Raw genomic sequence first — 20,899 nt, forward strand, 5'->3', positions numbered from 1 at the left:
CCGCGCGCAGCCCCACCCTGCACACAGCCAGTGCTCAATGAACGTCAGCAGCTGCCTGGGTACACCCGGGGCTCCGCAGGCATGCCCAGGACAGGGCTGGGGGAGATCGGCCCTGCCGGCCCTCCCTGCCCACCCGAACTCCAGAGGTGCCCCCTCCCTGGTCTCCCCAGACCCAATTCCCTGCTCCTCTTCCCCAGACCAAACTCAGTCAACTGCTGTGAGCCGCTGCCAGCCAGCCCTGCCTCCACGACCATCCTCATGTCAGCCTGGCTTTCAAGGCTCCTCATAAGTGGTGCCACCTTGAGAGCAGCCCGGACTCCCACCTCCAGGCCTTTGCACACACCCTTCCTTTGTCCTGCCTTGCCCTTCCCTCTCCCTTCCAGATTCAGCTCCAGGGCACCTCCTCCGTGCAGCCTTCTCTGGTTGAGTCTCCTGGGGCTGGTCTCATCCCCTCATTCCCATGGCACTTTGTACCCTCTGGGCCCAGCCCTTCCCACCAGACCCCAGCTACCGTCTCCCCTCCGTGAGGGCAGGGACCAGAGTGGGTTCACCGCCCCCCCCCCCCTCCCCCCCGCCCAGGGTCCCCTGCACAGCGTGGGCCGAGCAGGGAAGGCTGTGTTCCACAAATGCTGGGGGCACAAACTGGGCCACGGCGCCCTCTCGCGGCCGAGGCTGCGGCCCCGTTGCTGGGGGCTGCAAGACGAAGATTCTGAGACGCTGGGGTGCAGCTTCTCGCCCACCCCGGTGGCTCTGGGGAAGTGGGGTGGGGTGTGTGGGGGCGAGAGGCGGCCAGCACAGAGGGGAGCTGGCCCCTCTGTCCTCAGGCACCCATAGGGTCGTGGCCAACAGGGAAGTGGACACAGAACAGGGTCCAGGTGACAAAGTAAGGCTGGGGCCTGGGAAGTGGAGCTCAGGGCTGCGCCTGCCCTCCCCTCCTCCCTCCCCCTGCTCTTGCACCTGCCCTTCCTCCGGCCTGCAGCACTCCCACCTGTCCCCTGCTCATCCTTCTGCCATGTCACCTCCTCCAGGAAGGTCTCCCTGATCTCCAGGGAGATCTGGTCATCCTTCTCCTCCAACTAAAAATAATCAAAGCTAACCGTTATTGATTCCTTACTACATGCCAGACTCTCGGGCTAAACTGTGTAATGACACCACTTTATAAGGCCATGAAGTGGTAATACTGTCATCCCATTTCACAGATGAGGTAACTCAGGCACCAAGAAGCTAAGACACAGAACCAAGATCTGGACCTTAAGTATCCTGCTTCTTCCTGAGCGCCGAGGTGCAGGGACCCTGTTGGAGTGTCCCCACCACCAGGTGTGGGGCCTGTCCCAGAGAAGCAGGCTGAAGAAACCAGAGGCCCCTGGGGCTGACTGGCAGACTCCGTCCCCTCCTGCTCGGCAATCCCACACCCTGACCCTTTAGGTCCCGCCTGGGCCCTGGAAGGTAGGGCCCAGATCCCCACCCGCCGCAGTTCCCACAGCAGCCCAGACCCCAGCAACGGGGGAAGGAGCAACAGAACAGGCCCCGCTGGGAAGGACCGTTTACTTGGCTGTCTGCAGCCAGCAGGACAGGCCTGGGCGCCAGGCCGCAGTCCTGGGCACCGGGCCGCGCGGTGCCCCGCACCCAGGGGTGAGACAGCAGAATGAGGTAGGTGAGCCGATGGGCAGCCTCACCATCTTCTGAGAGCCCAAGGCCTTGGCCGCAGCCCCTCCCTCGAGGCTCACAGGGACAGCTGCCTTGGACCCTGGGAGGTGCGCTCCAAGGGAGGGCCGGGCTGGCCCTGGGGGCCATCTTGCTCCTGGAAGAGTTAGTCAGGGCTTCTGGAAGAGTCAGCCCACAGAGGTTTCGGAGCCACAGGGCAGACGGCTGGGCCGGGAGTTCTAGGCCCCACCAGCTCTTTCCACGGCCCAGTCCAGGTCAGCAGCACCGTGACTGCCCTCACCCTTCTCTCTTCCTGAGTGTGGCACCTGGACGTCCTTGTCGCCTTGGCCTGGGGTCTGGTCAGCTGGGGAGGAGGGGCTGGCGCTCTGAGGAGGTGGCAGCCTTCCGGTACACCAGGAACTGTATGGAGATCTGGAGGGGCCGACGTCAAGGCCACACCGAGCAGAGCGTGGGCTGGACCTGCCCCTGGCGGCCTGTGGCTCCCTCTTCCCCGCCTCTCGTCCCCACTCCGGCAGGTGGGAAGATCAGCCACGTCCTCCTGGCCTCTGCTCTCGCTGCCCCCTCCACTCTGACCACGGTCCCCTCCCCAGCCAAACTCTGTGCACCTTCCAAGTCCAGCGTGGGGTCTTCTTCCCTCAGGCGGCACCCCCGCAACCCCAGCCCCAGGATCTTGCCTTCCTCTCACCCTACAGCATCCTGGGGGCTCACCAAGTGGCTGGGGTCATTTAGGGCACTAGAGCTTAAGATTTCCTTTCTCTCTCATTGCACCCAGCAGGGACTCAGCAAATGTTGAAACAAGGCCCATGTTTACTTTCTCCCAAATGAGATCCAAATAATGCCCCATTCAGTCATTTAGCAAACATTTACTGAGCGCTCACTGTGTGCTGGGTGGTTCTGGGTACCTCATCTTATGTAACTGCCCTATTATCCTGGTGAGACAGTGACTGTTACCTCTACCATGCAGAGAAAGATATGCAAGCACAGAGAGGTTAAGGGTTTGCCCCGTGTCACACAGCTATGAAACTGTGGAGCCAGGATTTGAACCCACGTTTTTCTGACTCTAATGCATGTATGTCTCCATGTTCCAGCTTTCATTCCTCTGGCATGGATGGGCTGGTTTTTCTCCCTGTTCCTCAGGGCCTTTACACAAACTGTGCCTAGAACATCCCTCCCTTGCCTTTACCTGACTCCTTCTCCTTCAGGGCACAGTTTAAATAGCACTGATGGAGGCCTCTGCTGAGCCTCTAAACCAGAACAGTCTCCTGCTCAGACTCTCGTAGTTTTTCTCTGTGGTACTTACTCAGTGCCACTGCAACGAAGTAACTGTTTGATAATTACGTGTGTGCTGACTGAGCTGTAAGCTTCCTGAGGCAAGGGCCGTGTCTGTTCTTGTTCACTACTGGATCCGTGCCTACCGGGGCGCCGGGCACACACGAGGTCTGACTCTTGGATGGGTGGGATGGATGGATGGATGGATGGATGGAAGGAGGGGTGGAGTGGTGGGTGGGTGGGTGGGTGGATGGGTGGGTGGATGGATGGATGGATGGATGGAGTGGTGGACTGATAGATGGATGGATGGAAGGAGGGGTAGATGGATAGATGGATGGATGGATGGAGTGGTGGACGGATGGATGGATGGATGGATGGATGGAAGGAGGGGTGGAGTGGTGAATGGATGGATGGATGGATGGATAGATGGATGGATGGATAGATGGATGGAAGGATGGGTGGATGGAGGGGTGGGTGGGTGGATGGATGGATGGATGGAAGGATGGGTGGATGGAGGGGTGGATGAATGGATGGATGCTGATGCTGTGTGCAGGCAGAGGCTGCCGCTGCCATGCCTACCCCAACCCACCTGCCCTACGCACCCTGAAGGATACGATGGTGTCGAGCAGCAGCACACCCAGGCTGCCCACGAGCCAGGGCAGGTGGTGCAGCACGTAGCTGCCCTCGCTCTGGCCCACCTCGGGGTTCTTGAGCAGCACGCTCAGTCCGTACAGTGTGTTCCCCAGCATCACCAAGGCGAACAGTGAGTAGGAGATCCCCTGGGTCGACTTCCGCAGGAACTGGAGGTGAGGGGCATGGGGTCAGAGACCTCAAACAGGGCTCGTGGACTGGAACTGTCCACGTGTCCATCAGCCCCGCACACTGTACATGCTCTGAACTGATTTTTCACTGTGTGCCCAGTGTCCAACATGGGCCTGGCACTCAGACCAGCCTTCCCAGGGCCTGACTCCCCATCCCCAGTCCAAAGACTTCTCCCAGACGCCCCGCTCAGGTGCACAGGAGACTGCAGCTGCCCGTGCCTGCTGGCCCCACCACGCCTGCTCTCCAGCGCCATGCTGATGCTCGCTGCCCAGCAAGCCTCCCCCTCCCTGACTCCCCACCCTCTCCTCTCCGCCCCTCTTTCTCACCTTCCCTGAGACACACAAAGGTCACCCGGACCCCTGACGGCAGGCATCAGCATGCCCATTTTCCAGAGGCAGAAACTGAGGCTGGGAGAATTGGATTAACTTGCCCAAGCCAACAGTGAGTTTGGACGCAGACCTTCTGCGCGAAGACTCCCGCACCATGCCACCCCTTAACCCTAAGGGCCTGAGCTGCGGGCTGGCTCTTCTCCCGTGCAGCCCCACCCGTCCCTGCCCGAGGCTCACGTTGGTGCGGATCTGGGGCAGCCGGGAGAGCAGGTACAGCAGGCTGGAGACGGAGCCGATGACGAAGCCAATGATTTCCTGCCGAGTGAAGGGCTGAGAGGGCAGAAGGGGGCGCTCAGTGCCTTGGAGGGGCCGGAGGTGCAGGCTGAGATCCCCAAGCCCCCTCCTGGAGGGCAACCTCCCGCCCACGTGGCCACGAAGGGGTGGGCCCTTGGGATGAGCCAGCCCGCTCCCCACTCTACCATCGCCTACCCACACCTCACCTTACTGGCCGGCTCCACAGACAGGAGCGTCCGCCCCTGGAAGACCTCCCTCGGGGCAGCCACAGAGCCCATGCTGCTCAGCAGCGGGGTGATACACGCCATCCCCAAGACGAAGAAGAGCACAGAATTGATGGGGGCCGAGGCTGGACATGAGGCAGGAGGGAAGCCGAGGTTAGGTACCTGAGTGGCAGCAGACAGACTGGGAATTGAGTCCTGGCCCTGCCCCTCAGTGGCTGTGTGACCTTGGGCAAGTGACCTAAGCTCTCTGACTTTTAATTTCTCATCTGTAGAATGGGTATAATAACAGTATCTCGGGTTGTAGAGGTGAAATGATGAGAGCAGTATGGACAGGAGGGGCTTATGCAAACTGGAAATGCTGAGACAGCCCCATCGCAAGTGCCCGGTCTTGAATAGCCCCCGAACTGACCTCAGGTATCATCCCTTCTGGATCCTCAAGGACAGTGATGGTCTGTGTGCCCTGTCCTTGTTTCCTCAGCTCGAAGCCACCGTTGGGCATAGAGGAGCTGCTGAAGTCACACTTGCAGACTGAGAACTCGAGTGAAGGCCACTCCCTGTGGCCCTGCCCGGACGTGCTCACCGCCCTCTGGCCTCTATCTTGGCCCATCAGGGCTCAGGCCTTCAGATAAGGCCCAGAAAGTCTTTCCGAGGTTTGGCTTATCACCCAACAATGGAAAACCCGCTTCCTCCCAAGCTCCCGGCCCTCTCGGCTGCCCCTCGAGCCCTGACACAGAGGGACCTCCGTACTCACACGCAGAGGGCCGTCTCTTAGACTTGTAATGAAAGTACAGCGACAGCATCAGCAGGTCCGCCAGGACGTAATACACCGCAGTGTACGTCTGTAAGAGAAGCAGGGGCCTGGGGCATGAGCTGCGCTCCCAGGTTCCGAGGACCACACCTTGGCACAGGGGTAGTGCTCTGCCACAACACACCTGGGTGACCCTAAGCAAGTCATTTCACCTCTCTGAGCTGTTTCCTCCTCTAGAAAGGAGGGGATCACAGTTCCTACCTGGCACAGAGATCAGGTGGGCAGAGGGCCCGGCCTGGGCAGTGCAGGACATGGCGGCTAGCTCCAGTAGTCAGGACAAAATGGGATGCAAGCAGGAAGTGAGGGCTCTGTTTTGGCCTGATACAGGAGCAATTAACACTTTATAGTCCAGGGCCAGCCCTGGTGGCCTAGTGTGCTGCACTTCAGCAGCCCAGGTTTGGTTCCTGGGTGTGGACCTATACCACTGATCTGTCAGTAGCCATGCTGTGGCAGCAGCTCACATACAAAAAAAGGATGTTTGGCAACAGGGTGAATCTTCCTCAGCAAAAAAAAAAAAAAAAAAAAAAAAAAAACCAAAACCAGGACTTTACAGTCCTGCTTGGGAAGACAATGGCTTCCTGATTGCGATACCCAGCTCTGTCTCACCACAGGAGGATGATGGCAGCTGGGCCTCCAGGGGAAAACTCCTTTCCCCCTCCCTGCCCTGAAAGCTTAGTTAGGACCACAGCACCTCACAGGCAAAACAGCCCGGCGATCCTCTGGTTGGATGTGTTCATTCTGCAGATGGGGAAACTGAGGCCCAGAAAAGGGCATTGATCAGCACGCTGTCATACTGTGTGGCAAGGCAGAGGGCTCTCTTTACAGAGTGGGGCCCTCACCAGATGGGACGATGGGTCAGGATTCTGGAGCCCAGGCCTCCCCTGCTGGCTGCCCCAGTGCCTATGCCATGGCTGTCTTAGGCAGCCCACCCTGCCCAGGGGCCGGCCCACCTGCAGGGGCAGCTGGTCAGCGAGGAAGGAGCCAATGAGGTTGCAGGAGTCTCCGCCGATCCAGCCCAGGAGGAACCACAGAGACAGGGCCTGGTCCATGTTGCCCGTCTTGCAGGCTTTGATGTACTGGCTGTGGCAAAGGAGGGAGACACGTGCTCAGGCCCGAGGACTCGGACGCCGTGTTGGAGTGTCAAGGAGGGAACAGCCCCGGAGGAGACAACCACAACCACAGACTAGCAGCGCAGGGGCGGGAAGCACGGGAGGTCGCCCGCGAGCCAATCCTTCCCGCAGGCAGAATCCTCGCGAGCCTTTCTTGATCCTTTGGGGGCTCCCTTCCAACCTGGAAACTATGGGATGTGCACTCTCCAGAGAGATCCAGAGCACTGTTCAGATTCTCCTCCACAGCACCCTGGGGTCTCCCAGTGGGGACCTGGGTTTTTTTGGGTCCTGAGGTTTTGTGTTAGGCCCTGAGAACCACTTTATAGAACCCTGGATTCTTCTATGGAGGGTGTGGGGGTTTCGAAGAAGGATAGCGGTGGTGGCAGTGGGCCCAAGGCTTGAGCGCTGCCCTATCTCCAGGAGCGGTTGATGATAAGATGGGCTGAACCACAGCCTGTTATCTTCAAAGGGCAACAGACAAGGGGGGCACTGTGGTTCCTGGAGCTTGGCTTTCCTTACAATAGCCGGTGGCTTTCGGTACTTTGAGTGTTTTCCTAAAGATCCTTGGTGCTGGGACCGTCTCTCTGGACCTCTGGCCAGGTCTCAGCATGAGTCCAATGCTGACAGTGGCAATGGGGCCTCAGGCGCAGCTCTGAGCCCTTCGTGCACATTCCTTCACTCAGTCCTCACAGCCCCCCAGCAGGTCAAGTCTACTTTGACGAGCCACCTCACTGGGGACCGCGCAAGTCATGTCACACGGCTAGGGAGACCTGGAGGCAGGATTCACACCCAGACCCTGAGGCTCCAGTCTTGCTCTTCACCATTACACAAACTGCCATTCACTGTTCCATTTCTTTCTAATCATCTGTGTGTATTTAAATAAATGAACGGTAAGTAGATGGCACCTCACCCCATCCTTTACCCAAGTGAGAGCCTAGGAAAGCTGCACTTGGGCGCTGTTCCCCCTGCCCCACCCCCGCCGTCCTCCCATCGCCATCTCCCATGGAGCCCCCTCCACCTACCTCTCTAGGTCTCCTAACCCAGCCTGTTCCCCTCAAATCCATCCTCCCTCTCAGGAGCTTTCTAAAACTCCAATCTTGCCAAAATCTTCCAGAGCCTTCCACTGCTCTTCAGCAAGGACCCACATCCTCATGAGCATGCCCTTACAAGGCCCCCGGGTCCGGCTGTCCCTCTGCCCCGCCCCCTCCACCAGGACTGCTTTCCCTTCCTCCAAGCTCTGCTTCCGCAGACAGCCTGCCACCCGCTCCTCTCCATCTTTCAGGAAGTGCCAGTTCCTCCCCAGCGCCTTCCTTGACGTGAGCTCACCAGCATCCTCTCCCTGCGCCTCTGTAACACTGGACATCCTCGTCCCTCCTGGACTCAAGCTTCCTGAGGGCAGGGATGGTGCCCAGCACAGGCCTGGCTCGGAGAAGGCCCTTAATTAAGGTTTATCACGTGGCCCTTAAAGCTCCTTCTAGGACGCTGTGACTTGCTGTGTCTCCATAAACGGCAGGGAAAGTGATTCTGTCAAACCCAGGAGAGGCCGAGTCCCGAGGAGGAAGGTGGCTGCCCTTCCTGTCATCACTTGGGGATCCCTCCAGGCCCCTGACCCCCCTCACTGGTTGATCAGCCAGGCCCAGGCAGGGCCAGCCCCATGCCGTGGCAGGAAAGCGAAGCCTCGGCCAGCTCCTCAGAGACTTCTGGGGAAGGTCACAGCTGAGGACAGGCGTCTCTCTCCCTCGACCTCCGTCGGTCACCCACACCTGTCCACTCTGCTTCCTAAGGGCCTCTCCAATGCCCCCTGACATCATGGCTTGCTGGGCATCTTACACAGCCTCCAGCCCCTCTCCTTGTCCCCCCCCCGTCCTTCTTCCCCGTGACTCTCAGACTGTCTGGGAGGGAGCCAGAATGGAAGCTCTGCAAAGGCAAAGACAGGGTCTGTTGTGCCGACTTGCACCACACCTCCCACGGCACCCGGAACAAGGTGATTCAGCAAAAATGTCCAGACCTTACAGCACTGGGGTGAGTCAATGGGTAAAGGACAGTCTCTTCAACACGTGGTACCTGGACAACTGGATGTTCCCCCGCAAAAGAATGACGCTGGACCCCTACCTCGCACCGTATACAAAATATAGCTCAAACTGGATCAAAGAAGAAATGTGAGAGCTCATTTGGGATACTATGATTTACAACAAAAAATATGTATTTGGTCTTCTCTGTTCTTGGCACAAAGTTCCCAACACGCTTGGAATTTTCTAAGTGAACAGAGCAATAAAGGTGTCTTTTGATATGTTAATTAGGTGATTTTGGTAAAGGCCCCTAGGTCACCTAAGGAGAGAGGAGGCTGACTGTCAGGGGAACCAACCACGTGATTAGAGGGGGAAGTGAAAGTCCCTGACCTCCAGGAAGGGGAGTGGGGCAGAGTTTGAGTTCAATCGCCAACAGCCAGTGATTTAATCCCATGCCTGTGTGATGAAGCCCCCATAAAAACCCAAAAGGATGGCGTTCGGAGAGCTTCCGGGCTGGTGAGCATGTGGAGATCTGGGGAGAGTGGCACACTCAGAGAGCACGGAAGCTCGGCGCCCCTTCCCACATACCTTGCCCTACGCATCTCTTCCATCTGGCTGCTCCTGAGTTATACTCTGTTAGGATAAGTCAGCGACCTATGAAGTAAAATGTCTGCGTTCTGGGAGCTGCTCTTGCAAGTGACTCAGCCCCGAGGAGGGGCTGTTGGAAGCTCCGACCTGCAGCAGGGCAGTCAGCAGCACAGACGACAGCCTGGACTTGGGACTGGCATCCGAGGTGGGGGCCGGGCGGGGGCAGGCACCCTTCCAGGACTGAGCCCTTAACGGGTGGGATCTGATGCTGTCTCCAAGTAGAGTCAGAAGTGAGTTAACTGCCTGATGGTTTGGGGAAAAGACACACATCGAATCCGTATCAGAATCAGATCAATCTAAGAAACTCTTAGAAGAAAAGATAAGCGCATATCTTTGTCCTTGGATTAGGCTATGATTTCTTAGATATGACACCAAAAGCACAAGCAACAGCAAAAAAATAGATAAACTGAACATTATCAAAATTTAGAAGTTTTATGCTTCGAAGGACACCATCAAGAGAGGCAAAAAGACAACCCTCAGAGTGAGAAATCACCTGGCAAAGCCTACGTCAGACGAGGGCGGCGTATCTAGAATATATAAAGAACTCTTACAACTCAACAAAGAAGGACAATCCAGTTGAAAAGCAGGCAAAGGATCCAAAGAGACCTTTTTCCAGAGAAGATATATAGTCGGCCAATAAGCACATGAAAAGCTGCTCAGCATCACTAGTCATCAGGGAAACACAAATCGAAGCACAGCGAGACCCGACTTCCCACCGCCTAGGACACCGTAATAGAAGAGACAGAAGACAACAAGGGCTGATGAAGATTTGGAGAAACTGAAACCTCCATACGCTGCTGAGAATATAAAATGGGGCAACCGCTTTGGAAAACAGTCTGGCAGTTCCTGAAAAGATTAAACACAGAGTCACCACATGACTCAGCAATTCCACTCCTACGTCCATACCCAAGACACGTAAAACATACGTCTCCACCAAAACCTGTACGTGACGGTACACAGCAGCCTTAATCATAAGAGCCCAAAGTAGAAACAACCCAATGTCCATCAATGGATGAGTGAATAAAGAAAATATGGTAGACACATGCAATGGAATATTATTCGGACAGAAAAAGGAACAGAGTACTGATACATGGCTACAACATGGATGCACCGTGAAGACGTTATGTTAAGTGAAAGAAGCCGGCCGCATGCTGTATGCCTCCATTATATGAAATATCCAGAACAGACAAACGTATAGAGACAGAAGGTAGACGGGTGGCTGTCAGAGGCTGGGAGATTAGGGGGAAATGAGGAAGGGCTCATTTATTTTTGGGTTTCTTTTTAGGGTGATGAAAATGTTCTAAAACTGAATGTGGCGATGGTTACACAACTCTGGAAATACTACAACCACTGAATTGCACATTTAAATGGGCTAATTGTATAGTATATGAATTATCTCTCAAAAAAGCTATTTAAAAAAATGTCAAGCCCCTGATTATCTTTCCCCCTCAGGATAAAGAGCAAATTTCCTAACAGGGGAGAATGCCTCTCCATGACAGGGCCCTCAAAGACCTCTTCGACCTCACCTCTCCCTGCCCCCTGACCCTCACACACCCTGGCCAGCCATGGGATTCGGCATGCATGTGCAAAGGCCCTGAGCTGGGTGCTTTCCCTATACCCATCCCCCATGCCACCCTCATGACAACCTTGGGAGGTGGAGAACAATCATCTCATCTCACAGATGAGGAAACTGAGGCACAGAGCAGCAAAATGACTTGTCCAGGTCACAGAGTGTCCTCACTCCGCAATCACAGCAGTGGCCACACTATTGTGCAATCACTGCTTGTCCACCACTGGACTGTCACAGGACAGAGGCCGTGTCTAGTTCATCCCTCCTGCCCCTCCGCCTCCTCTCTTACTAGCTGTGCAACCTAGAGCAAGTTCCTTAACATCTCTGGGTTTCTGTTTCCTCGTAAAGTAGGGATAGTAGCTGTCCCTATCTCACAGGGTTGTTAGGAGGATTAAATGAGGCAAAAGCATGTCAAGTGCTTAGAACTGAGCCAGGCACATAGTGGGCACTCAGTAAACAGTAGCCACTGTTCTTATCTGTTGCAGCATCGCCCAGCACAAGGCCTAGGGTCGGGTTCAGTGCAGGGCCCTCCACGGTGGGTTAGAAGTCAGTGAGTGGGGGTGGGGGAGGGAGCACACTCGGTTTTGAGTCTGGAGAGGCCCATGCCAGCCAGGCAGCCCCTCCTCTGTGCAGTCCCTGGAGCCACTGCCCCACCCCTGCCACCTGCCACTACTCACGGGAAGGTGGATGCAGCGAAGCAGAAAATGGAGATCAAGCCCAGGCCCACGCTGGCCTCGTCCCAGCCGTCCTGGGCACACTCGCCAAACACGTCCCATATCCACTGGCGGGAGCCATTGGGGCAGTTAGAGAAGTTGCCGGAGCCCAGCTTCTTCCAGACCATGGCTGCTGTGGGAGGGATGGAAGGAGGAGGGCTCTAGAGGGAGAAAGACAGGGGGCCTTTAGCCTTGGGAGGTCGGGATCCCAGTCACGGCCCCATGCCAGCTTTATCACGCGTCACTGACCAAGCCCCTGAGCCAGAGGACACAATCAGCCTCAAGGACGGAGATCGAAGCAAACGTGTGCCCACCACACTTGCAGGCAGAGCGCTGGGCCTGCAGGCAGGGAAAAGCGCCCTCAAATGCCAGCTCACCACATGTTAATGCTGCGACAGCCCCTCTGTGCCTCAGTTCCCCCATCTGTAAAATGGGGCAATAACAGAGCCTCCCTCGCACAGCTGTGAGGGTTAAATGAGTTCATCAACACAGTGTGGAGAACTGAGCCCTCAAGCAACGTCACCTGTGTTCTAACTCTTGAACATTTAGATTGTTTCCAATCTTTTGTCATTGTAAATTGCGCTGTGAGGGTCTGCCGAGACCAGGCCCATTAGGTGCATTCTCTCACTTAAAGAAGGCTCCTCCTCCAAGTCGGTCAGATGAGGAAGTGGAGAATGAGGCCCAGGTGAGGCCCAGGGTTGCACAGGTGGCTGGGATTCAAGCGTGGTGTGCTCGAATCTCCCAGGAGCTCACATGTGTGGAACACCTGCTGACAAGGAGTCCACAGCCACCTCCCCATCCTCACCACCAACAGAGCCAGAGGATGGCTCGTTGCAGTGGCAGGCAGGGAAGACCCCTCCTGGTGCCCAGGCACCCTGGACAGCGACTGCCCGTGTGACAGTCCCAGAGAAGGGAGAGAAAGTGGAGCCTGCTGGAGCCACCCCTACCACGAAGAATCATCACAGCCCCGGTCACTGAGCTCTGTGCTAAGCACCTTGCAGCACGTACGCATTTTGCCTCACATCGACTCTGTGAAGTGCGGGCTACTGATGCGTCCGTGAGGAACCAGGGAAATGACTTGCCAGGGCCACCCAGCCAAGAAGCAGCAGAGCCGGGAGTCAAAGCCAGGACTGGGCCCCAAACCCTAGCTCACAGCCACCATGTCACACTTCCTCAGGCGCACTGTCCCTGGGCGTGGCAGCACTCTCCCGTGGTCTGGCACAGCTGCCCAGCTTCTCACGCCCAGAACGCAGGCTTCCTTTTTCCTCCCTGTGCTTAGAGGGGTTTTGTTCGCCTGGGCTGAGCTCTCTCCAGCCCGCTTCAGTTCCCACTTGTGTCAGGAGGCCCAGGACCCTCATAAAGCAATGCCCCGTGCTATAGACTGAATGTCTATGTTCCCCCAAAATGCGCTGGAACCTAACCCCCAAGGCAACGGTGTTTTGAGGCAGAGCCCTCATGAACGGGGATAGTGCCCTTATAAGAGACCCCAGAGAGCTCCCTCACCCCTCCTGCCACGTGAGGGCACAGTGAGAAGACAACTATCTATGAACTAGGAAGTGGACACTCATCGGACACTGACCCTATCAGCACCTTGAGCTCTGATTTCCCAACCTCCAGAATGGTAAGAAATAAACGTCTGTTTTTTATTTCTTAGCCCCCCAGTATTGTGTCATAGCCCAGGACTGAGGCCCAGGCTGGACCCGTGGAACTGCTGAGGTTGCGGCCATCTGAGAGCGTTGGGGAGGGAAAGGAAGCGAGTCAGCTGCTTCTCTTAGGAAGCTCTAGGCTCTCAGCCCTAACGTGACTACCCGCGGGCAGAGGCCCCGAGCTGGAGGCAAGGGTGCCCCAGGTCACCGCCTGCCTGGTTCACTGCAGTATCTCCAAGGGCCCGGCAAGGGTGGCTGGAAGCCTCTGCTTGCACCTTGGGGACCCACCTTGATGACTTTCAGCACAGCTGATGTTGGAATCGTTTACCTGATGTCCTGCCACCAGCACCTGCAAGGCCACCCCAGGGGATCATACAGTTCAGGTAAGAACTGTACCTTGGCAACACCAAAGGCAGTTCAAATCAAGTCCTTTTGTTCCCCAGCGATCCCCTAATTGGACTGCCTGCCCCACCCTCCCCTACAGATTCTGATCATGCCACTGCAGCTCATCACACGTTAGTAAACTGCCATCCTTGTAACTTCCCTGTGGCGGGAGGGGGGCGGTGGAATACCGTCCCCATTTTACAGATAAGGTTGAGCGGCCTTGAGCAAGTGAGTAGCCTGTCTGAACCTGTCTGAGGAGAATGACACTCACTCTTTGGGTCGTTCTGCAGAGGAAGTGCACCAAGGCTCTGAGCCCAGTGCCTGATGCGACGCAACGCACCGCATCGTAGTGACTGTTTTGAGGAGAGACCAGTATCTCAACCACTTTGAGGCTGCGCGCTCACTCTCTCTCATCACCAGGTTAGGGAAGAAATACGGTGGACATGTGCCCAGTGAGGGAGGGGGTGTCTTGAGGGTGTACCTTGGCTCACAGGTCCCAGGGCACTGGGTGGTTGGTCCCTGTCCCCGCACAGCACCGTGTGCACCTTGGGGCTCAGGAGACTCTGAGCCACACCCGAGCCGCGGACAGAAGCGCCTTCCTCTGAGGGCCGCTATGCTTACAGCCTGTCACCTGCAGGTTCTGACCCCAGTAGGGAGCCAGCCTGGGCCCAGGCCTGCTTCTGAGAACGGGCCCACCTCCTGGACAAACAGCACTAAGTGAACAGATGTCCAGGGTTGCAACAAAGCGTGACTGCGTCCACAGGTTTAACAAGGACCAAAGCAGGGGTCCTTGGAAGGCACTCGTTCAAAATTTAAGATTAGGGGCCGGTTCCGTGGCCGAGTGGTTAAGTTTGCGCGCTCCGCTGTGGCGGCTCAGGGTTCGGATCCTGGGCACGGACATGGCACCGCTCATCAGGCCACGTTGAGGTGGTGTCCCATATCCCACAACTAGAAGGACCTGCAACTAAGATATACAACTGTGTACTGGGGGGGGAGGGGAATAAAGCAGAAAAAAAAAAAAGATTGGCAACAGTTGTTAGCCCAGGTGCCAATCTTTAAAAAAAAAAAAAACAAATTAAGATCAGTGTGTCTGGGCTGGCAACCAGGGACTTGGGCTCAAGAAGCTCCCCCAGCTGATTCTGGTGCACGGGGCCACACTTTGAGAAAGGCTGCAGTGGAGAAGGTGTCTCTTGCCACCTCGGAGCTCCTCTGCCAGACCCCAAGCTGAGGCAGGGAGAGGTTTCCCGCTGAAGCTGGTCAAGTGACCTGACCACCTTGATCTACTAAATGGAGGCCAAGTTCCTTGAGGCAAAGCCCCGAGGCACTCTAAGAACTGCCCTCTCCACCCGTCTCCTCCCCTGCTCCAGGTCTTCAGATACTCCTCAGGCCTCCAGGCTTCTGCGCGTGCTGTCTCTTCCCCGGGAGTGTCCTTCTTCTCCTGCAGCGCCTGGGAAAGAGACATTGCGGCCCAGGCTAACCTGCTCTCTCAAAGAGGCCTGGCAAGAGCTGACTGGACAACACCTGTTGTCTCTTGCCCTCCCCTTGTCCACACACCTGAAGAATCCTCAGCGACCACTTTAAACGCACTCCTCTGCCCCGCCCTAGCTGTAAGCTTATTCTCAGGGCCTAGACACACCAGCTGCACAGAGAAAGACAGGAAAGGGGAAAAGAAACAGCGAGACAGAGAGAAAGGAAGGGAGGGAGGGAGAAAGACGTAACTGTGAGCTCGAAGGGCCTCGGCTTGAAGAGAAAGCCCTGTGGAACCGCCCTGCCCAGACCTCCTAGGACAGAACTCCGGGGCAAGAGATCGAGCCTCTCCAATCTGTACAGCGGGGGAATAAGGCAAGCGTCCACCTCCTAGGCTGACAGCAGAGTTAAATGGGAGAAACCCACCAAGCGATGAGAAGAGCACCTGGCACAGGTTAGCACTAACTCAGCAGTAACAGCGGGGATGGCTGTTATTCTGTCCTGACTGTACCCCACCTTCTCCGCTCCCCCCCCCCGGGGGTCCCTGGCACACAGCAGCCTTCACTAAGTGTTGAATGGGCAAGACCCGTGCCAGTCCTCACACGTCCAAACGCAGACTTTCTATGTACACACTTGGAAACCCGTCCTCGGCACGGCGTGGGGAGCGGGCAGTCGGCGCTCCCTGCAGACCCGGGGAGTACACGGAGGGGAGGGGCGTCCGGCTTGGGGACACGGCCCACTCCAGGTCTCTGGGTCCTGGGTCACAACTCCCTCCTGGTGACTTAGCCCAGCGCGGGCTGCTTGTTTGGCGGGGATAATGACAGGGCAGCCGCTGGGGACAGTGGCCGCGAGGCCCCCTCCCCTGGCCCGGCCTGGGGAAAACAAAGTCGTCAGAAGCGAAGGGGCCCGTCGGCAGGGACTAGGAGGTGAAAGGGGACCCAGACCCCAACCCCTAGGCAGGCTGGTCCGAGAGGCCATGCTAGTTGCCCCCGAAGAGTCACCCAATCCCGGCCCAGAGCCGCGTCCCAGGATCTCGCGCCCCAAGGAGGGGACAGGAGCCCCAAGACCGCTCAGGGGCTGCAGGAGGGTTTGGAAAGATGCAGCAGGAAAGCCCCAGAGTCCCGACCCGCGGCCTTCGCGTTGGCCCCCAGCCTCTATCCCGGCTCACCGCGTCAGGATTCGCCGCCCGGGCCCAGCTTCTGGGTTCGGTCTTCACAGCCGGGGTCAGCTGACCGAGGCCCCGCCCCGCCCCGCCCCGCCCCGGAGCCCCCGGCTCCGCCTCTTGCGCCGCGCACTTGGCGGACGGTCCCTGGAGGCGCCGCGAGCCGGCCGAGCGTGCGTGCGGGGCGCGCACCTTGTCCTCGCTCCCTTGCGGCCTCAGGGGCTCCTCCCCCGCGGCTGGTGGGCGGGGCCCGAGGCACCCCGGCGCGCAGGCGCAGACCTCATGTTGGCCGCCGCATCACGTGCAGTGGCTCGTGCGGTGGGTCGCGGCGGGGTTCGCCGCGCACCTCGCCCCGGGCAGCCCGACGCTCGCACCGCCACCGCTGCCATGTCCCGGTTGCTGTCTACCCCGCGGGCCGCCTCGGACGCCGGGGTCCGGCCCGCCACCGTGCTGGGCACCATGGAGATGGGGCGCCGCATGGACGCGCCCGCCAGCGCCGCGGCCGTACGCGCCTTCCTGGAGCGCGGCCACACCGAGCTGGACACGGCCTTCATGTACAGCGACGGCCAGTCCGAGAGCATCCTGGGCGGCCTGGGGCTCGGGCTGGGCGGCGGCGACTGCAAAGGTATGGCCTAGCCCCCGCGCCCTGCCCCTGGCCTCCCCCCCGCTTCGTGCAGCGCTGACCCGGCCCCAGCCGTGCACCTGCCACGGTCAGGACCGACCCCTTCGGCCCCTCCCGGGGCGCCATGCTCCCCTGGCCACCCCGCAGCTCTGTGAACCCCAGCTCCTCGGGCCCCGAGCACATCTAGGCCCGGACAGCCGGCCAGGGCTTTGTCTTGACCTCCTTCCCCTCCCTTTACCTTCCTCTACCTTCCTTTACCTTCCTGCAGGGAGGGGGTTGCAGCTCGCGAATCCCCGAGTCTTACCCTGAGTCTGCTCTAGTCCTTCGCTTCTTATCCCCGTTGCTTTCTTGGTTCTGCAACACTGGTCTCCGGAGCTATGCAGCTCACCTTTCATCCCTCCCAGGTGCCCATAACCGGGCTCCAGGCGCTTGCCTACACCTCTCCCTATTGCATTGTCCTCACGGCCCATGCGCTCCAGGAGCGCCCTTTTCCCATCCTGGTCTTTGGTCAGGCTCTAGACTTTGCTCTGTTCAGTTGGCGGTACCCCTGGCTCTCTTAGGGAGAGTTGTAGCGACGCCATGGGCCCGGCTGGGGAAGCAGGGATGGTAGAGTGAGGAGTAGGAAGGTGTGAGAGAGGGCGTGAGGCCTTTCTGTCCACTCCTATAGCCTGGTGCCAGGCTGTGATATGGGGCTATAGGAAGGAAAGTGACTCTAACCCACCTCCGGGGAGCTCAGAGTCTAACGGGGAAGATTGAAGCAAATGATCACTGAGGATCATAGAAAAGGAACCACTTTTGGCGGGAGGAGAGGATGGTCTGGACAGAGAGAGGCACTAGGGAAAGCTCAGAGAACACTGGAGCTGGGCCTTAGTGGACCAATAGTCGTTTGCTGGGCAGAGAATGAAGGAAAGGGGCATTTGAGGCTGAGGGCATAGCTGCGCAAAGTCTGGGCTTGGAAATGCAAAGCGCCCCGTGTGTGGAAGGATGTCCAGTAGGCAGGTGTGGCTTGAGTGAAGGATGTGTATGTGTGGGAGGGACTGTCCCTCGTTACATTAGCGAGGTGCCTAGGAGGGTGCCTGGCACATATTGGGGCTCAGTGAACGGTAGCTACTGTTATTACTCCCACTCTTTGCCTCCTCTCTTCCACCCTGAGCCTCTCCCTTCCCAGCCCTTGCACCGTGGGCCCCCGAGTCCTCCTTGGATCCATAGCTTGGTGGATCTGGAGGAACAGAACGGGAACACGTTTCTAAGGCACCCGCTTTCTAGTTCACCTGGCTGCCTCTTCCTGATAGTGAAGATTTTGTTTCTGAATTGGTTTTTCTCCTCCAACCCTTCCTTTCTTTCCTCCTTGAGTCCAGGCACTCACTGAGCCCAAGTCCTCAGGTTGGAGCTGAGGCAAAGTTCACACCGACGTTGCAGGGGAACTGAGAAATGTTGGGGAATGGAGAAAATCTGGATGAGAAGCTACAGGGCTTGTTCTCTCTCATTTCCCATGGTCTGATGACTCCCCTCCGACCCTCCGACCTGCCTTTGCCAAGTGTGAAAAGTGCACAGTCCCCGCATCCGTCAGTCCAGACAGCCAGTGTTCTTTCCAGCACTAAGCTGTTTGTGTGGCAGAACACTGTCTTGTTCTCATGGAGGCTGGGTCTGCAGTGGATGTGCAGACGCTGTGAGTCTGCAAGGGGAGGGGGACATACACTTGCCTTCTGCTTCCTTTGCCTTCTACCTGCCTCTCAGCTTGACCTCTGCCAGTGCCCGGTGTTCAGGCAGCTGCGTGTCTCCTGAATTCTTCTGGCAGCCTCTTTACTCCTCTGGCTGTCTCCAGGCCTGCCCCCTTGAGTTCTTTCTCTGTACTGCAGCCAGAGTGAACCTGGCTGACGGGTCCAGTCATAAACCTTTGCATGCTGGTGTTTGAGAAAGCCCTTTGGGGTTAGGTCTGTGCCCCTTCGCTTGTCTCATGTGCCACTGCTCCCTGCCTTCATGACGGCCCTTCACATGCTGTGTTTTCTTGCTGTTGTGACTTTGCCCATGTTCCCACGCTATGCATTGTGCTTGCCACCCTTCCTCCTTGGCTGTGGAGCCACACACCTCTCCTCTGGGCTCCTGTAGCATGAGGTGCTTGTCTCTAGTGCACTTACCATACTGTAACATCGCCTGCTAGACGGGGGAGCTCCCGGAGGGCAGAGGTCCAGAGTCAGTTAGTTCATCTCTGCGAACTCAGCCTCTGGTGCAAGGCCTGGCACAGCCAGCAGTTTGGTGACTAATGACAGTGATTACAGCAGCGAACATGGAGAAGTTATGTATCAGATATTATTTAATCCTCACGATCTCCCTGTGAGGACAGTTCCATGTTATATCCCCACTTTACAGATTAGAGAATGCAGACTCGGAGAATTTAAATAATTTAGCCAGGGTTACATGCTAGTAAGAGGTTATAAGTCTCTCAACCATTACATTCTCCCCCCAAAGTGAAAATCGCTACCAAGGCCAATCCCTGGGAAGGGAAGTCGCTGAAGCCTGACTGTGTCCGGTCCCAGCTAGAGACATCACTGAAGCGGCTGCAGTGTCCCCGGGTGGACCTCTTCTACCTGCACGCACCCGACCACAGCACCCCTGTGGAGGAGACACTGCGCGCCTGCCACCAGCTGCACCAGGAGGTGAGGGCGGCCCCCTGAGCTTGGGAGGAGCTCTGCTGTTGCTCTCCTTGCCCTGTCACTACCCAGGAGAGTGGAGACACCAGGGCAGTCCCAGAGTGGGGTCTGTCCCCAGTTCCCAGGGTGCCCCCCTCCCCACTGTCAACCCTTCTTGGTGTCCCGGGCCGCAGTGGGATGTGACCGCCGCCTCCCCTGCAGGGCAAGTTTGTGGAGCTGGGCCTCTCCAACTATGCCTCCTGGGAGGTGGCTGAGATCTGCACCCTCTGCAAGAGCAACGGCTGGATCGTGCCCACCGTGTACCAGGTGAGGGCTGGGCTGCAGAGGCCTCCGTCTCAGGGCACCTGCTCATCCCGGAGTCCCTAGACCCCACTAACTGCCCCCTGTGCCCTCCCCATAGCAGCCCCTCCCCTACTCACAGCCTGCAGGTGGCTCCCAGGTGGCCACAGGGTCATGTGCAAGCTCCTCAGCCTGGCCAGCAGGCATGTGCTCGCTCTGGCGCGGGCTCCCCCTTCTGCCTGCATGTGCCCTTTGTCCATCCTTCCCGCTTCCTTGTTCTGCACTTTAGCCTTGAGCACTCCTCCCGTCATGCTTTGGCAGGAGTGCTCAGGCTCACATAGATGCCTCTCCTTCTGGAAGCCTTTCCCCACACCCCAGAGGAGCATCCAGTCTCCAGACATCATCTTCGTACATTCAGCAAATATTTGTGAGCATCTGCTATGATCGTAGAATCCACTTTTATTGTGATCATTATCTTCTGTCTGTGTTTTTCACTCAACTCTAACATCTCTTGGAGCTGGAGACAGAGACCTTGCTGGACTTGCTGGTGTTTGGAAGCCCAGTGTCCAGCCCACGGTTGGCACCCTCAGATATTTGTGGAATGATATATCCAGTCTGGTTTCCCTTCCATGGGTCCAGCACCATCTCCCCATCCCTTACCAACACTAGTGATTTTGGAAATCATTGCTAAAGGCAGATTTTGACTGAAGGTTTTTAAAGAAGAAGGCTGGGGTCCCTCCGTTGACAAGGGCACCCTCTCCAGCCGGGATTTCTACCTGCAGGGCATGTACAACGCCACCACCCGGCAGGTGGAGACGGAGCTCTTCCCCTGCCTGAGGCACTTTGGACTGAGGTTCTACGCCTACAACCCTCTGGCTGGTACGGGCTGCAGTGGGGCAGGCTCCCCTGGGGGAGGGCGTTCCTGGTCCTGTCCTGTGTCTGCCCACTCCTGACCGGAAATCCAGGTCCAGGACCTGGGAAGGAGGGAGAGGTGTGACCAGAGGCTGGGCTGTCCTCCATCCCTCCGGGGTCCCCCACCATCCCCCCCAGTCCAGAGCAGCCTCTGGGCGCAGTGCGGGCCAGCAAGTCTGATGGCAGCCTTCCCGCAGGGGGCCTGCTGACCGGCAAGTACAAGTACGAGGACAAGGACGGGAAACAGCCTGCGGGCCGCTTCTTTGGGAATAGCTGGGCCGAGGTCTACAGGAATCGGTGAGGTGGGAATGGCTGC

At 57.6% G+C, this 20,899-nt stretch overlaps 2 protein-coding genes across 6 annotated transcripts in view; one reads left to right on the forward strand and one right to left on the reverse strand.

Annotated features, from left to right (window-relative positions):
• Positions 1–1,141: 1,141 nt before the first annotated feature.
• Positions 1,142–17,226, reverse strand: SLC66A1 (solute carrier family 66 member 1). Of its 5 annotated transcripts, none has more exons than XM_046662881.1 (8): positions 17,046–17,226; positions 11,425–11,593; positions 6,362–6,491; positions 5,355–5,442; positions 4,586–4,728; positions 4,323–4,415; positions 3,549–3,734; positions 1,142–2,076 (listed from the first exon to the last, which is right to left on the reverse strand). In XM_046662881.1, the coding sequence occupies exons 1-8, from the start codon at positions 17,209–17,211 to the stop codon at positions 2,005–2,007; spliced, it is 1,047 nt and encodes a 348-aa protein (XP_046518837.1). In that variant the 5' UTR covers positions 17,212–17,226; the 3' UTR covers positions 1,142–2,004. The 5 variants fall into 5 exon arrangements, with proteins under 5 accessions (XP_046518837.1, XP_046518840.1, XP_046518839.1 ...); XM_046662884.1 differs by having other exon boundaries at positions 11,425–11,621; positions 17,046–17,129; XM_046662883.1 differs by lacking the exon at positions 17,046–17,226 and adding an exon at positions 16,126–16,193 and having other exon boundaries at positions 11,425–11,621.
• The window catches only part of AKR7A2 (aldo-keto reductase family 7 member A2), an 11,291-nt gene continuing 6,778 nt past the window's right edge, over positions 16,387–20,899 (forward strand). The window contains exons 1-5 of the mRNA XM_046662880.1: positions 16,387–16,744; positions 19,211–19,398; positions 19,594–19,698; positions 20,454–20,550; positions 20,781–20,880. Of these exons, the coding sequence (XP_046518836.1) occupies positions 16,402–16,744; positions 19,211–19,398; positions 19,594–19,698; positions 20,454–20,550; positions 20,781–20,880 (833 nt within the window). The 5' untranslated portion in view covers positions 16,387–16,401. The remainder of the gene's footprint in view (positions 16,745–19,210; positions 19,399–19,593; positions 19,699–20,453; positions 20,551–20,780; positions 20,881–20,899) is intronic.

The sequence above is a fragment of the Equus quagga genome, chromosome 5 (assembly GCF_021613505.1).
Source record: "Equus quagga isolate Etosha38 chromosome 5, UCLA_HA_Equagga_1.0, whole genome shotgun sequence".
NCBI classification, from domain to species: domain Eukaryota; kingdom Metazoa; phylum Chordata; class Mammalia; order Perissodactyla; family Equidae; genus Equus; species Equus quagga.